Source organism: Sus scrofa, chromosome 1, assembly GCF_054392235.1.
Source record: "Sus scrofa isolate SSC_HxYL_T2T_F1_AM1 chromosome 1, Sscrofa_HxYL_maternal_Yorkshire_Landrace_v2.0, whole genome shotgun sequence".
Classification (NCBI taxonomy): domain Eukaryota; kingdom Metazoa; phylum Chordata; class Mammalia; order Artiodactyla; family Suidae; genus Sus; species Sus scrofa.
Window position 1 is genome coordinate 229360852 of NC_139383.1, and position 15920 is coordinate 229376771.

The 15920-nt window shown below is 36.5% G+C and overlaps 1 protein-coding gene across 23 annotated transcripts in view; it reads left to right on the forward strand.

The window, feature by feature from the left end:
- The window catches only part of RFX3 (regulatory factor X3), a 306998-nt gene that overhangs the window by 181122 nt on the left and 109956 nt on the right, over nt 1-15920 (forward strand). For all 23 annotated transcript variants that reach the window (XM_084986795.1, XM_021064169.2, XM_021064230.2 and 20 more), the window contains one exon: nt 2363-2460. In XM_084986795.1, coding sequence (XP_084842921.1) covers nt 2363-2460 — 98 coding nt within the window. The remainder of the gene's footprint in view (nt 1-2362; nt 2461-15920) is intronic.

Sequence of the window (15920 nt, forward strand, 5' to 3'; positions counted from 1 at the left end):
GATTTGTTTTCGCTGCGCCACAGCGAAAACTCCTTTTTTTTTTTACTTTATTCTTTAACATTGACTTTATATATTCCACAGAATGGTTTTCCCATAATTTAATTACCTCACATTTCACAATCATTAATGCTTTTCTTCCTACCTTCTTGCTCTTAGAAACTGTATGTTTAAAAATAATATTGTACAGCAACTCTTTGGATGGTGAATATTTCTGTAGAAGAAATCATGAAGTTGTCAGACAGGTTTCCTGTTAATATGTTGTTTTCCCAAACAGCTTTGACATATTTATATTATGCCTAAATAATAAACAGGGCTTTTTGAAGAAATGGTTGATTCCAGAACTCGGTCAGGAAATGTAAGAGATAAGTCTGGAACACATTATCACAACAGAAAGCATGGGAGTTATTGTGGTCATGTCAAAAGATACGCCCTCTGAAGGGACTACCATTGGTCAAAGATGGGACAATTTTAGGGAAAGAAATGACTACTGTGTTTAAAAAACATCAAATACACTATGTTCAAAAGCTAAGAATCATAAGCATATAAGCACAATCAAAGTAAAAACCACATTTCTCACCTTGGGGAGGGAGTTAAGGGGAAAAAATCATGATTTTGTGTACTGGTAAATAATGAACTGTATATTTATCCTACTCTTCTTCACAGTAACAAAATAATTAATGAGAGGAATTATTTTATGGAAGACTAATAATAAATGAAGAGGAATAACAGAATCAAATTACCATAAGATTGTAACTTTTATAGTTGAAATATCTCTAGGAGTCCTACTGTGGCACAGTGGTATCAGCAGCATCTCTGCAGTGCCAGGATGCAAGTTTGATGCCCAGCCTGGCACAGTGGGTTAAAGGATCCAGCAATGCTGCGCCTGTGGTATGGGTTGCAACTGTGGCTTGAATCTGATCCTGGGAACCCCATATGCCTGAGGCAGCCAAAAAAAGAAAACATAATAATATCTCAGAAAACTGTCATAATTAACAAGTGCTATCCTTAGGTAAAACAGGGATAGGAAACATTATAATCAATGGATTCAGCTGACAGCACCTGAACCCCCTGATCAAATAATGTTGCAGAAAGAGAGACAACCAGCTATTCTATGACAACTTATACAATACAGTAGGAAGCACACAGCTTTTAAAAAATTGAACCTATTCAAGGCTCTCTATCTAACTGACAGTTTATAGGACATTCAGGAGATAGGGGAATTTATTAAGTTACATCTCAGGGATGCTATCAGCCAAATCTAGCATTCTAGAAATTCTGCAAGATAAATAATCCAACTTCTTCAATAACTGGTAGTTAAGGTATAAAAAAGGATGGGAAACTGTTAGAAAATAGAAGAGAAAGATAGGAAATATCAACCAAAAGTAACATGTAGACTTAGTTTTGATATGATTTAAATAAGCCATCTATAAGAAGATATTGGAATAATTAGAGAAATTTGAAAAATCACTGGATTTTATATGATATTAAGGAATCTTCAGTTTTTATTTGTGTGTTAGTATTGTGTTCATGTTAAAAGTAGCTTTTTTCTCTTAGGAAAAAAATGAAATATTACCAGTGAAATTATATGAGGTCTGCCCTTTTAAATAATCCTTTGAGGAGTTAAAGGGGAAGGTCTGGTGATAGTGATAGTTATTCATCTTGGATGATGAGTACATTGGGTTTATTGTAGTATTTTTCCTATATTCAAGTGTTTAAACTTTCCTTTCATGAATTTCTTTAATTAAAAACTAAATTTAGGGAGTTCCTGTTGTGGTGCAGTGGTTAATGAATCTGACTAGGAACCAGAGGTTGTGGGTTCAACCCCTGACCTTGCTCAGTGAGTTAAGGATCTGGTGTTGCCATGAGCTGTGGTGGGTTGCAGACGGCTTGGATCCCGCGCTGCTGTGGCTCTGGCATAGGCCAGTGGCTACGGCTCCAATTAGACCCCTAGCCTGGGAATCTCCATATGCCGTGGGAGCGGCCCTAGAAAAAGCAAAAAGACAAAATAAAAATAAAAATAAATAAAAATAAAAATAAATTTAGCATTCACAAACCAGGTGAAGAGAATTTCATAAGTCATCAAAATAAGCGTGGAACTTTTCAGAATTTTCATCCTAAATATTTGAAATGTATATAAACATATAGACCTGCAGGAATGTTAAAGAATTTATTCAGCATAAATGCTGCAGTTGATTTGGACCCAGCATGAACCAGCTTGAAATTAGCATGAGTCTAATAGATTTCATCATAAAACATGTTCATGTTTATTAACACCCTAGAGAAATTGCTGCAGTAAATCTAATGCTGTATCTTCATTCTATCATATCTGCCTCTCACCAAGATCCTCATATTTGCTCTCCAGGTGCAGCAGGTACAGACTGTGCAGCAGGTCCAGCATGTCTATCCAGCTCAGGTGCAGTATGTGGAAGGCAGCGATACTGTCTATACCAATGGAGCAATGTAAGTCTATGTGTGCAGTCTTTCATTCTCCCACTCGGTTAGAGAAGAGTAACATACTTTCTGACACCTTCCACTGATCCCAAATTGTCTCCTTACTTTCACAGTGATTTTTTACTAGAATTATTGAAATTCAGCTGCCGTGTAGAGCTTCGTCTATGATTATTAAGAACATGTGCTCATTTTCCTCTCACTTAACCTTGGAAGGATATTTTAAATTATGAACATAGTTATGCCATTTAATAGTTTTCTCTAGGTTGAGAAAAATTTACCCCTTGTTGGTGATTTCTATATTATAATAATATCTTGTAAAACCTATACTTTTTGTCAATAAGGTGATTTTTTTTGTTTGTGTTTCCTGTAAACTAATATAAAGCTACTTACTGTTAATAGAAGAGTTTTTTTTCAACTCTCCACCTTGGGATTCTCCCCCTTCCTACTTCTCCTTCTTCATCTTGTACCTTTTATAGGAACAACCGGCTGTGTAGGTTTCGCCAAGTATTCCCCTCTCTTGCCTCACTATTTTGGGAGTTGTGGTTTGTTTTCTCTGCGTCATTCTCTGCCTTCTCTCTTTTCTTCTCAAGCTGCTATACCCAGTGTAGTGATATCTCTGTAGACTGACACAGCACCCCCTCCTTTGTGACTTGGACCCTGACTCTTTTGCAGTTAACATATTCTTCCCCTGTACAGTAAAGGCAGCACTGTACCCAAACTTTCTCTTCCAGCATCATGCCATGAATGCTTATTTATGTTTATCATACAAAGAACTCTCCCTAAATGCAAACTGTTGTCATTTTATTATTTTACTTATATCTTTTTAGGTGACACGCATATAATAATGGGTCAGTAAATTTTTGTTTCCCTAGCGAATCTATATGCTTTATGTATTTAGACACACTGTGAATATTTTTTTACCTGTTGTGTGAGGCCAGGACATCATGGAGCCTGCTTTTGGAGTCTGTACTGTAAATCCAAACCACTGTTGACATCTATAGCAAGGAAAAAAGTAGAGATGCCACTTGAACCTTTATGCTATCAGGGAAAATAAATGGGTTTTTAGATTCTAGATTCTGCTAGAAGTCACTCAGTTGTATTGTCACTTCATCCTTCCCTGTGATCTATTTGTCACAAGAACCCCAGAGTAAAGTTATTATAGGAGTTCCCATCATGGCTCAGCCAAAACGAATCTGACTAGTATCCATGAGGACAAAGGTTTGATCCCTGGCCTTACTCAGTTTGTCCAGGATCTGGTGTTGCTGTGGCTGTGGTGTAGGCTGGCAGCTACAGCTCTAATTCAACTCCTAGCCTGGGGAACCTCCATTTGTCATAGGTGTGGCCCTAAAAAGACCAAAAAAAAAAAAAAGCATTATACACTCTACCTGTTCAAGCATGTACCATTTGCTACCTAGTTTTTCCCCCCAGTTCAAAGACATCCTAGGTAAAGCCTTATAAGACCTCACTGGAGGGCTTTTATCACTCTTCAATTCCATAACATTTTATTTTTTCATTTATTACAGCATTCTGTCAACTAAGAATCCAAGACAATCTGACAAATAGAGGTTTTAAACAAATTGGGGCTTTGATTTTTGTCAGGTGAAAGAAATCTGGAGGTAGCATATTGTACAAATAACAAGCACTCTGTGGTACAAATATAAAATAAGTCTTATTGAAGAAAATCTTACAAACTGGCATAAAGCAGACCTCTCTAGCTAGACTGGTGCCATAAAAACTGCTCCAGTAGAAGGTCTCTGGCTCCCAGAGTGCTACATATTTCTAGGGAGCAGGGGCAGTGGACATTAACTGGTTAAGTAGTAGAAAAAAATGGCTTTCTTACAAAGGAGGAGTGGGTGCCTCTGAAGCTCAGTTCCATCAGTCTGTTCTTCTATTAGGATTAACTCAGACCAGCTGAGCCAGCTTAGTGCTAAGCTACCTAAAGATGACAGGAAATGAGCCTCTGGAAACATCCACAACTGTACTTCCTCTTAGTCCATTGCTGATATCAGTTTAGCACCTCAGGAATATCAAGTCCAAGATTTTCTGGTATGGTAGTAAATCTTCTTTGGTTACAATCATCACATCTATATTCCAGACAGCAAGAAGAGGAAAGGGGAAGAGGATACATGTAAGTGTGTGTTTGTGTGTGTGTGTGTGTGTGTGTGTGTGTACATGCATGTATAAAATATGTACACACACAGGCTTCCCCAGAAACACCCAGCTACCTTTGCTTATATGTCATTGGCCATAACTCTGTAACAAAGCAGTAGCCAGCTGCAGAGGAATCTAGGAATGCAGGTTTGTAGCCTTTATGTCTGTGTGGTAGATGGTGGCAAGCGAAGAGGACAGTTGGAATGGGTGTTAAGAGAGTTAATTCTCTAGTTTCTGTCACAGTCTTTGATCATTGCCTCAAGGTAGAGAGAAGTGACTACTAATGTGTGACTTTGTGAAAGGTACGCAACCTGCTTCACTTTTCTCATCTATGAAACATGGAGGTATTTAGCTTATCAAAAGAGTTTTGTTTAGCTTCCGAGAAGTTGTAAACACTCTATAAATATTAGTTATTACTGGAGTTCCCGCTGTGGCTTACTGGATTAAGTATCTGACTAGTATCCATGAGGATGCGGGTTCTATCCCTGTCCTCCCTCAATAGGTTAAGGACCCAGCTTTGCAGCAAGTTGCAGTGTAGGTTGTGGGTATGGCTTGGATCATAAAAAATTTTAGTTATTACTGTAAAATTATGTGCTGTAATTTTTTTATGTTTTTTTGTGTTTTCCTCTCCTATTGGTGATTTTGAATTCTGCATATTGCTTTGTGCTTTTTAAAACTGCTTCATCAATGCCCTTAGGGTCTTCTACATAGAAGGTAAATGTGAGATAAGTGAATTCATTCACAAAACCTTAGAAACACAGCATCTCTAAAGTTGACTATTTAGAATTATAGGGCCAGTTTAAGTGCAGAAATAATTCAAAGTAAATATCTCCTGCCAACATGTATTTTCTAGGCCCACAAACTCAGTTGGTTAGATCATGACTAATGAGGTCTAGGTCATGAGTTCATTTGCCACAAAGTCCAATTAGCTTTGATCCAGTCTGTGTGAGCCCAGATTGTATCCTCAATTGCAGCTAATTATGTCACAAATGTGCACCCTTGGTCAAGATAGAGAAGATGCATCCTTAAAAACCTTTCACTACAATTTCAATCTCAGTACAACTTTTGACTAAAGATTCTGTAGCATCATTTCCATATATACTAAAGGAACATTGTGTTGCCATGAATTATACTCAAACTTTTAGTAGCTAGAACATGTTTTTTCAAATATAACAAAAAAATTTTTTTAGCTTAAGCTATTCCAATCATTCTGTAATTTTGTAGTGCTGACATTTTACTATGTAGAGTCTTTGACTCTGAAGTTCATTTTATAGTCTGTATAGTCCTTTTTATCTGATACACTTCCATGCATATTAGGAAAGAGTATTCCACATCTTCTGTTGCACCACACTGGATTAACAGCCAGCTAGTGTTTGATCCCTGACTTGGATCATGGTCACTTTCCCACTTCTGTGTGATAGATAATAAATGCTTTATGTTACTGATATTCTCAGGAGATAAGAATGCCGACCTTTATCACGAACTTTCAAGCACCCAGTACATGCCCCTACAGCCTGTGCATGGTTAGTTAAGCACGGTTCACTGTTGCTTCTGTCACCAGCAGCCACAAGCCAAGTAGGCATAATGCATGGGGTCTCACTCAAGAGGTGGTGATAGTTCTCGCAGATATGTGTCATCACTTATGAAAATGTGTAATCATTACAATTTGATGATACTAAAATGTTTACCTGGTTCTTGCTATGAATATGGACAATTACTGCAGCAAAACAGGCTTAAAAATATGAGTCAGTAAGTGAATAACTGAGACTGCTTTATAGCACTTGGTGTTAGAGTAGAGTAGCTTTTTATTCAAAGGAGAAGGTAGCTTATTCATTCTTGTTCCTTTTTATCATTGCTTCTGTAGGAACCCACATTTGCATATTTCCTTACATTAGTTTTCCCAAGAATATTTTTTAATGGCCTGGTTCATAGTCTCATCCATTGCTACAGATTTTTACAATTCTTACAATCTCATGACTTAGAATACTGTAATGAAACCAGCTGGGAAATACTGCATGCCAGGTAGAAAGAGTCCAATTCAATTGAAATTGAATCAATTTTTTAAATGATTTTTTTTCTTTTTTTCTTTTCCTTTTCTTTTTACTCCTTTTTTAACTTATACTTCCCTCATTTGCTCTTTCATCATATTAATCTAAGTGGAGATAAAGACATCATGTCCAAATTAAGAAATCTTTTTTTGAAATTAAAACTATTTTCTTACATCAGCTGCTCTTTGAGACTTGTCTACCCTTTAGAGGTGATCATTGTTTTAAAATGTCAAGGTGTTCATTGTATGGGTATCCATTGCAATAAGACTTGACTGGTAGGAAGCATTCTCATAATCTTTTTGTTTAAATTATAGATTTCTCATCGAGACCAATAGAGAATTTATACCAAACTGTTTCATAAACTGTTAGCCCCATAAAAAAGTTCTATAGTTACATAAGCATGGGAACACTGCATGAATTTCTTTTGAGAATTCTAAATTTCTGTTAGTTTTTTTAAAGTCTCTGAGAAATCCTCTGGGAAAGAAATGCGGTGTTTTAAAAACTGAACCACAGAACTCTTATCTGAATATTATTTAATAACATCACATGGTATACTTTTGGAGGTGGTACATTATTAATATATTGACATGGAATAGATATTTTAAATCCATAAGCATGTGTGTAGGACTCATATTTTTTAAATAGTCCTTTCTTAAAAATCGTGTTTCTGAATGTGTTTTCTGAAGCCATCCAATTATCTTTTCTATGTACTTTTAAAATGATTAATAAAGAACCTTAAAAGGGATACTCTTCAAGTTCCTATTTTGTCTTTCAGTGAAATAGTAAGGTTTATGACTTTCAGGTAAAATTATGCTTTCTTATTACCATTTAAGTGCCTTCTGCTTAGAAGAAATAGTTCTATGGTATTTCTGTAATTGAGATGGAGTGCCTACGTTCTTCATTTTGCTTCTGCTGGTATGCAACTTCAGATTGGTGTAGGATCTAGTTTAAGAATCCACCTGCCATTTGGATTTCAGTAACATATGGCTGGTTACTTAGAAATCTCTTGAAAAGAGAACCGTCATTTTGTGGAAGAGAGCACTGAGGTCCTCTGCAGTTAGAGAAGAGCCTGCTTCATTAATCACATCATAGTTCTCCAAATGGAAGGGTTTCAAATATGGCTTCTCAGAATATCAGATTTGTGAAGGTCATGGAGGTCATTTATTCTAATCTTTCCACTTTACAGATGAGTAAACTGAGGCTCAGAGAGGTGCAATATTTTTTCCCACAGGTTAGTGTCTAGCATTCATATTTCTGACTCTCAGCACACGTTCCTTTCCAATGATCTGCAGCTAATGCTCTTTTGATCATGAGTTATTTGAAGGATTGTGGGGGTGTGTTGGCCAGTAACAAAAAAGGTCTTTAGTAAATTTTTTACATTATGCTATTATATTATTGTATATCTTATTATAGATAATAAACTTGGGAGTTTTTATGACATAACTTTTACTACTGAGTCTATTGTTCATATAAATCTCTTTATGTGTATTTTTAAATTCCACCTTATACTTTTATAGTTAAATTTATTTTATGAATGTAGAATGTTCTTCAACTATTGATAAAATACATTAAAAAGTTCCTATTTTGTAATTTTTCACCATTAAATATTTTAAATAGCTTCCAAGAGAAAAGGCTGTTATTTGACTGCCCTATGTTCCTTTTTAATGTTTTTCCACTTGTAGAATTAAACGGTGCAAATGAAGGGCAGTTTGCTCTGTGATATTTTCATATCCAGTGTTTTGATGTCCAGAATAACTTTGCATGATAACACTTAGAAAAATTTAGACTTTTTTTTTTTTTTTTTTTTTTTTTGTCTTTTTGCTAATTCTTGGGCCGCTCCCGTGGCATATGGAGGTTCCCAGGCTAGGGGTCGAATTGGAGCTGTAGCCACCGGCCTACACCAGAGCCACAGCAACACGGGATCTGAGCCGCGTCTACAGCCTACACCACAGCTCACGGCAACACCTGATCATTAACCCACTGAGCAAGGGCAGGGACCGAACCCGCAACCTCATGGTTCCTAGTCGGATTCGTTAACCACTGCTCCACAACGGGAACTCCACAAAAATTTAGACTTTTAAATTTTCTCTTTCTCTCCTTTTCCCCTCCTTTTTTTTTTTAAAAAAAAGGAGGGGAAATGAAGGAAATATATATATGTTTTGTATTATTAATTTTCTTAAATGCATTTCAGACACCCATGTTCAAGTGTCATTTCTCCTACTGACTGCAGTTTAACATCAGGCGAGTAACATATTTGCACCTAGATTTCCTCATCTGTGAAATAAGGATTAGTAGTTAGAAGCATTAATTAATAACTAGGTCAGGTTGAGGATGAGGATGGAGTAATGAGATCAGAAAATGGGGAATTTATATTGTCTGAAAAAAATATATTCACTTTTAGCACAGTTATTCTTATAAACCTAACTACAAATGTTAAACTTAAAAAATATCTGCTTGAACAAATATTTGGAAGGTAAAGTAAGAAATATTTGTTGGGAAAATTCATTTGAAAAGCTTGGGAATCACTGCAGTGCACTTCACAAGAGATTAAAGACTTTCAGGATAGGAGTAATATCCCCCAGCTACAGAATCCTAAGGCAGGTTCACAAAGGCAGAGCTTTGTAGTGGCCAAAAGGTTCTAGAGGGGACAAGTCCAACAAGTCTAAGCCTCAGAAAGAGTCAGACTTAGACTTGCCTCCAGGAAATGCTCCAAGGTCCCAAACTGCCTTTGTGCAGCAGTGTGCCTGACTTTGGGGATGGGACATATCACCTGTTTGCCTGGACTTAGCAACTGGTTTGGCCTCGACAATATACACACATAATTTAGCTGCTTTTATTCATGTTTGAAAGTTCCGCTTGACAGCATATCCATCTCTAACAAGTTCCTAGTTTCTCTTTTATTCTTTATAGCAAATCCTCTCAGGATTGACCTCGTCTTCTTCATTCTCTTCCAAGCTGGTTTTTCCTCTCCAAATTGAAATGAAATTACTCTTATCAGTCATTGGTGACCTCCAGTTGTTAAATATAATAGATATTCTCCTAGATTAAATTTTCTCCATCACAGGCAGTCAGCTAGTCAACTAGAGCAATTCAACTCTATCCTTGAGTCACTAACTGCTTTTGGCCTTTCTGACTCTATTTCTTCTTCTTTTCTTCCTCTCTTATTGGCTCCTCCTCATTCTATTATTGACCAAACAATTTTTCAATGGCCTGTGTTTCTCTATTTTTTCCTAAAAGAGACCTTTCTTCTACAACACTTATGACTATCAGTCAGTCTCCACTATTTACTTTTAACTTAGCTTTCATTTGTCTTTTCCCCATACAAAGTAACTTTCATGTAGGCCGATACCTTTTTTGTTTCTTCTTCTTCCAGCCTATGACACAGCCACAAAAATGCCAGGTCCAAGCCTCATCTGCAACCTATGCCACAGCCTGCAGCAACACCTGATCCCCAACCCACTGAGCAAGGCCAGGGATCGATCCTGCATCCTCATAGACACCAGTTGGGTTTCCAACCCTCTGAGCCACAACAGGAACTCCAGGGCAGTTACCTTTGTATGCTCCCCATTCTCTACTACCTGAAACAGTCATATATGATAGGCGCTCAATCTATATTTGTTGAACCAACTGAATTAATAGCATTTAATGGCAGATGAGACACAGGGGTAGGCTACTTGGAATACACAAGAAAGTACACAAGGTAAAATGAATAGAACTGAATTAAGATACTTCTAACAATCATAGAAATAACACAGCTTTTCTTTTTCTTAAGTTTCAGGGTATTTTTTTTTAATTTTTTTCCAGTACAAAGCATTTTTGAGTTTGTGCGCATGTATATGGTTGCTCAGTTTTTCTTTTCTTTTTTTTTCCAAGTATATGATACACTATTATTAATTGTAACCACTAAGCTGTATATTAGTTTGCCAGAAATTATTTATCTTCTAAGTGAAAGTTTGAATCCTTTGACCACCATCTCCTTATCTCTCCCACTTAATAGCTCCTACACCATTCTCCTATTTGATTGTTTGATTTTTAATATTTTATATATGAGTGATTTCATACAGCACTTGTCTTTATCTGACTTATTTCACTTAGCATGATGCCTTCAAGTTTCATCCATATTTTTGCAAATGGTTGAACAATATTCCATTGTGTGTGTGTGTGTGTGTAATAGACACTTAGATTATTTCCATGTCTTGGCTATTATGAATAATGCTAAAGCGAACTTGAGAGTTCAGATATCCTTTTGAGATAGTGATTTCATTTCCTTCAGATATTTACCCAGAAGTGGGATTGTTGGATTATATGATAGTTATAAAATAGACACAGAGATCAATGAGACAATACAGAGCCCAGAAATAAACGCAGGCATAGTCCACTAAGAAGACACAATGGGGAAAGGATAGTCTCTTCGGTAAATGGTGTTAGGAAAACTGTGTATCCACATGCGAAAGGATGAAATTGGATCGTTATCTTATACCACTCACAAAAATCAACTCAAAATAGGTTAGCGACTTATATGTAAGGCCTGAAACTTTAAAACTCAGAGGAAACATAGATTCCTTGACATTGGTCTTGGAGATGATTTTTGGATTTGATACCAAAAGCATAGGCAACAGAAGCAAAAATAAATAAGTAGGACTACTAAAAACCTTTTGCACAGCAAAGGAAAATATCAACACAATGAAAAGATAACCTACCAAATGGAAGAATATATTTGCATACCATATGTCTGATAATTGGCTAATATCCAAAATATATAAGGAACTCACACAATTCAATTGTAAAACAAAAGAAAAGCAAGCAAAAAATCCACAAATAATTGGATTAAAATGTTCAGAGGACCAGAATAAACACTTCCAAAGAAGACATATATATGACATAAAGAACATTAAATGTTGCACAACATCATTAATCATCAGGGAAATGCACATGGAAACCACAGTGAGGTAATACCTCATGCCTATTAGAATGGCTATTATTAAAATATCAGGATGTAGCAAATGTTGGAGAGAATGTGGAGAAAAAGAAACTCTTGTGAACTATTGGTAGGGATGTAAATTAGTACAGCCATTATGAAAAACAGTATGGAAATTCTTCAAAAAATTAAAAATAGAACTATCGTTAGATCCAACCCAGTTTTTCTTATTTGTAAATGTAGTTCAGTAGCTTTGGTCTAAATCTTTCATGATGTCATTTCTGCCAAAGTTGATTTAAGTCCATATCTACGGCCCTGATTTCTATTATCAGGGCACATGAGCTGTATATGTATTTGTTTGTGGCTGGGCCAGTGGCATGTGGAAGTTCCCAGGCCAGGGATCAAACGTGCACCATGGCAATGACTTGAGCTGCTGCAGGGACAATGCTATATCCTTAATCCATTGCACCACAAGAGAACTCTGTATATGTACTTATTATGTTTACTTTTTGGTATGCTTCAAAAAATATTACAGCAGTGAATGGAAATTTTGGTGATGCTTTCATGGATAGCTGCCACAGAATATGAAACTTCTTTTACAATTGTAGACTTTGACTTTAAAAAGAAAAAACCTCAAATAGACTAAAAGAACTAATAGTTGTGAGATAGCACTTTTTTTTTTCTTATTTCTGTGCAAGTTGGTCTTCACATTTTTAATATCCTCCAGTGGAGTGATTCTCTAAATGTGTTCTTCAGATTAGCAGCATGGACCTCATCTGAAAAATGACAACCTTGTTAGAAATACCACCTTTAGCTGTCTAACCCTGTTCTATTGCATCAGGAATTTGGGGAGTAGAGTCCAGTAATCTGTGCTTTAACAAGCTCTTTAGATGATTCTGATGTGTGCTAAAGTGTGAGAATTGCTAATCTATGGTATACAAATAAAGAATTGAAATTCAAAGTAAAGTGTAATTGTCCAGATATCTTTATGTAATGATAATTTAAAGTTATGATTTCACCACTTTGTATATTAACAACATATATATTAAAAATACTGAATGTGAATGAGAAAGCTCAATTAGTTATTGCAAGAATTATTTTTGATTTTTAACATTCATATCTTGTATTTCCTCCCTAGCTGCTGTGGTAACAGCTCAGTTAATGCTTTAATTTTCACTTACTGTTTTAGCAGTTGAAATTAGCAGAAATAAGTATGTCTTCTGAATTTGAATCAAAGCAAATTTTTATTGGTGATACTAATATTTATTACTTTATATTTAATTTATTGTTTTTCATTCTTGGGTAATAATCTCATATGTCCGTTCACTTGCATTCCTTTCTGAATTACTATTCACCCATTGGTGTCATTCACAAAATGGTCATGTCATCTCTCTCCTGCCTTCAATCTGACTTGGAACATTCAAGAGACAATCAATTTCAAAGCTCAAAGAAGTAGTGCGTGCTAGCCAAGCAAAGATTATATATCACATGATTGTGATTTGTTGAAGATTTTGAATAATCTAGCTACTTCTGTGCAGGGCTTTGGTGACTCACATAAAAACTATATGATGGGAAACTATTTAAGGCAGAGTTCTTGGTTTCAAGCAGCAGAAACCAAGTCTGTCTTATTTAAGCAAAACAGAATTTATTGCAAGATATTTATGACTTAGAATTTCTAGTAAGTGTGGAAAATCAGGCTGAAAAAAAAGAGTTGTACAAGCTTTGTTAAACAGCAGCCAGACTGTAGACAAAATCACACCATAGAAGTCATCTAGTAAGCACAGCAACAATCACAACCGTCTCAAATGCTGTCTGCTCTTGCTACAGCTCGGTTCTGATCACGAAGGGTAACAATTCCTGACTGATGTCATTCTCACTTGATGTAGATTACATGAGATCTATTCTCAGTCTCTAACAAGAATTCTCCCAGTTTTCAAATTCTCCTTCCCAAACGTCCTGAAAGTGTTTAAAACCTGTTCATTCTGGCTGCCTTAAGTTACTTATTTCCTCAGTCTAGTCCAATCAGATACATATTGCTATCACTACATGGAAACACCTTGCAATAGATCACCTCCTATCATCATATCTAATGAACATGTTTTAGAATCATCTCACATGACCTTTCTGTAACATTGTGTTGTATCTGCCACTCCCTTTTCTCATAGTTTCCTGTCACCCCTCCTGCCTTGGGCCTCTCTTATGGTTGTTTCTTTGGCTGGAACATTGCCTTACCTCCCTCTACCCACGCCTCCTAACTCCCGTCTCAGCTTTAAACAGTATCCAGACTTCTTGCCATTGTCTGCAGTGATGTCTTTCAGGCTTTTAAAACTACCATCCACAGTGAGAAAGTTAGATGCACAATTTTTACGCAGCTGAATACATATATGCACATGTAGGTGTGCACACACATACCATATATGCATATGATAGAAGCATACTTTCTCAAAATAATTCTTATTCTTACTAGATGTAATATGTCCTGATGTTGTCTAGTCTAGTCTAGTCACTTTCTTTTTTATAATGCTATTGTGACCCATTACATTGTGGATCATGACCCACAATTTAAAAAAAATTCTTAACACTACTTACATTTTTAGTTTTCCCTTTTTTTTTTTTTTTTTTTTTTTGGTCTTTTTAGTGCCACACCTAGAACATAAGGAAGTTTCAGGCAAGGGGTCAAATTGGAGCTGCAGCTGCCACCCTACACCATATCCATAGCAATATGGCATCTGAGCCACATCCACAGCAATGCCAGATCCTTAACCCACTGAACAAGGCCAGGGATTGAACCCTGCATCCTATGGATACTAGTCAGGTTCATAATCTGCCAGGACCAGCTCAGCAGGATGGGGCTAAAGGAAGGGTGCTGTGAAACTTAGAAAAAAAGTTAACATAAAACAAAACACAGAGACTTTTACCTTAAGTAAAGGTGGAAACTGGGGGACTCAAGGTCTCAGGGACCAAGAGCACTGCCTCAAGAAACCACACTGCTTTTATTGTGCTCTTGAGGATTACGTCAAGTGAGGAGGGGGTTGTAGGTGTAGAATATAGGTTTTTTTAAGTTATTTTAAAAGTCACATAGCCGGTTGCTGATCAAACTTTTACTCTGACCTTTAGGCATTTAACAGTCATTAGCATTTGAGGAAGCTTGGTGTCAGCTATCTATGCACAGCATTCTGGAGAATCATCATTGTGCTTCTGCAGACCGTGCCTATCTGCAGCAACCCAGAGTGCCTAGGTTTGCACTTTGGTTCTCCTTGCTAATGTGTATCCTGCTAACCACCCCTCATAAACCTCTTGGGGCCATAAGGCTCCTCTTTCTTTTGTTCTTAAGAAGAGGAGGACATATCATGCTGTGCAAAGGGTGTGCCAATCTGCACAGGTTCTTCTGCCTAGACCAGTGCATTATGTCCTCATTCAACTGACCCTATGAATAACTTATGCCTTTAGGTCTTTGTGCTTAAGCTTAAGTCATTCACCAGCACTGAGACTGTTTTTCAAGCAGGAAGGTGGGGTAAAGTAAGACAGGACAAGATGGAGTTTTCAGCAAAGAGGCTAAGAAAATATTGTAGAAACATGCCTCACGACAATAATCCATTGAGCCACAATGGGAACTCCAGTTTTTACCTACTTTTGAAATTTCATCTCCTAAGGGCCAGTTAGCTCCGTTGGTTTGAGTGTGGTGCTAATAATAAAATTTCATCTCTTTCTGATATCATTCTCATTCATTTTAAACAACCATTCTAGACTTCTAATTTCTTCCTAAATACCAGAATCTTACCTGTGTCATGGCTTTTGCACATGCTACACTATCTTCCTCATCTGTTTTTCTTCTTGTTTTCCATAGGACTGACTCCTTTTCCTCTTTTAGTCTCAGCCTAAATGTCTTTTCTTTGGAGGTAACATTCCTTGGTTACTGTATCCAATATGTGCCCTTGTATTTATTCCACTTTAATATTCTGTCTTTCTCTTCCACAGACTGAAGAACATTTATAATTATCTTATCTCCTTTTTTATTTTTGACCAACTAGACCTTATGTTATGTAGCCCTTATGATGGTAGAGGTCATATCCTTTTGGATAGATGCTAAGTAAATATTTGTTAAAAGAATGTGTGCAGAGTAGCTGAAAGCAATAAAACAGTGTACCAGTATAAGATATTAAAATGACCAACATCACTGTATTTTATCTTCATAGTAAATTTTATGGTGTGAAACTTGCAAGATATTTCGCTTCCTTAATTTACTCTTTTCATACCATTGCTTGATTTTTGTAGTTGACTAGCTTATTGGTGAGAGGATATTCAAGATCTAGGTAAAATACAAAATTTAGAGATATTACACATCTGGACTT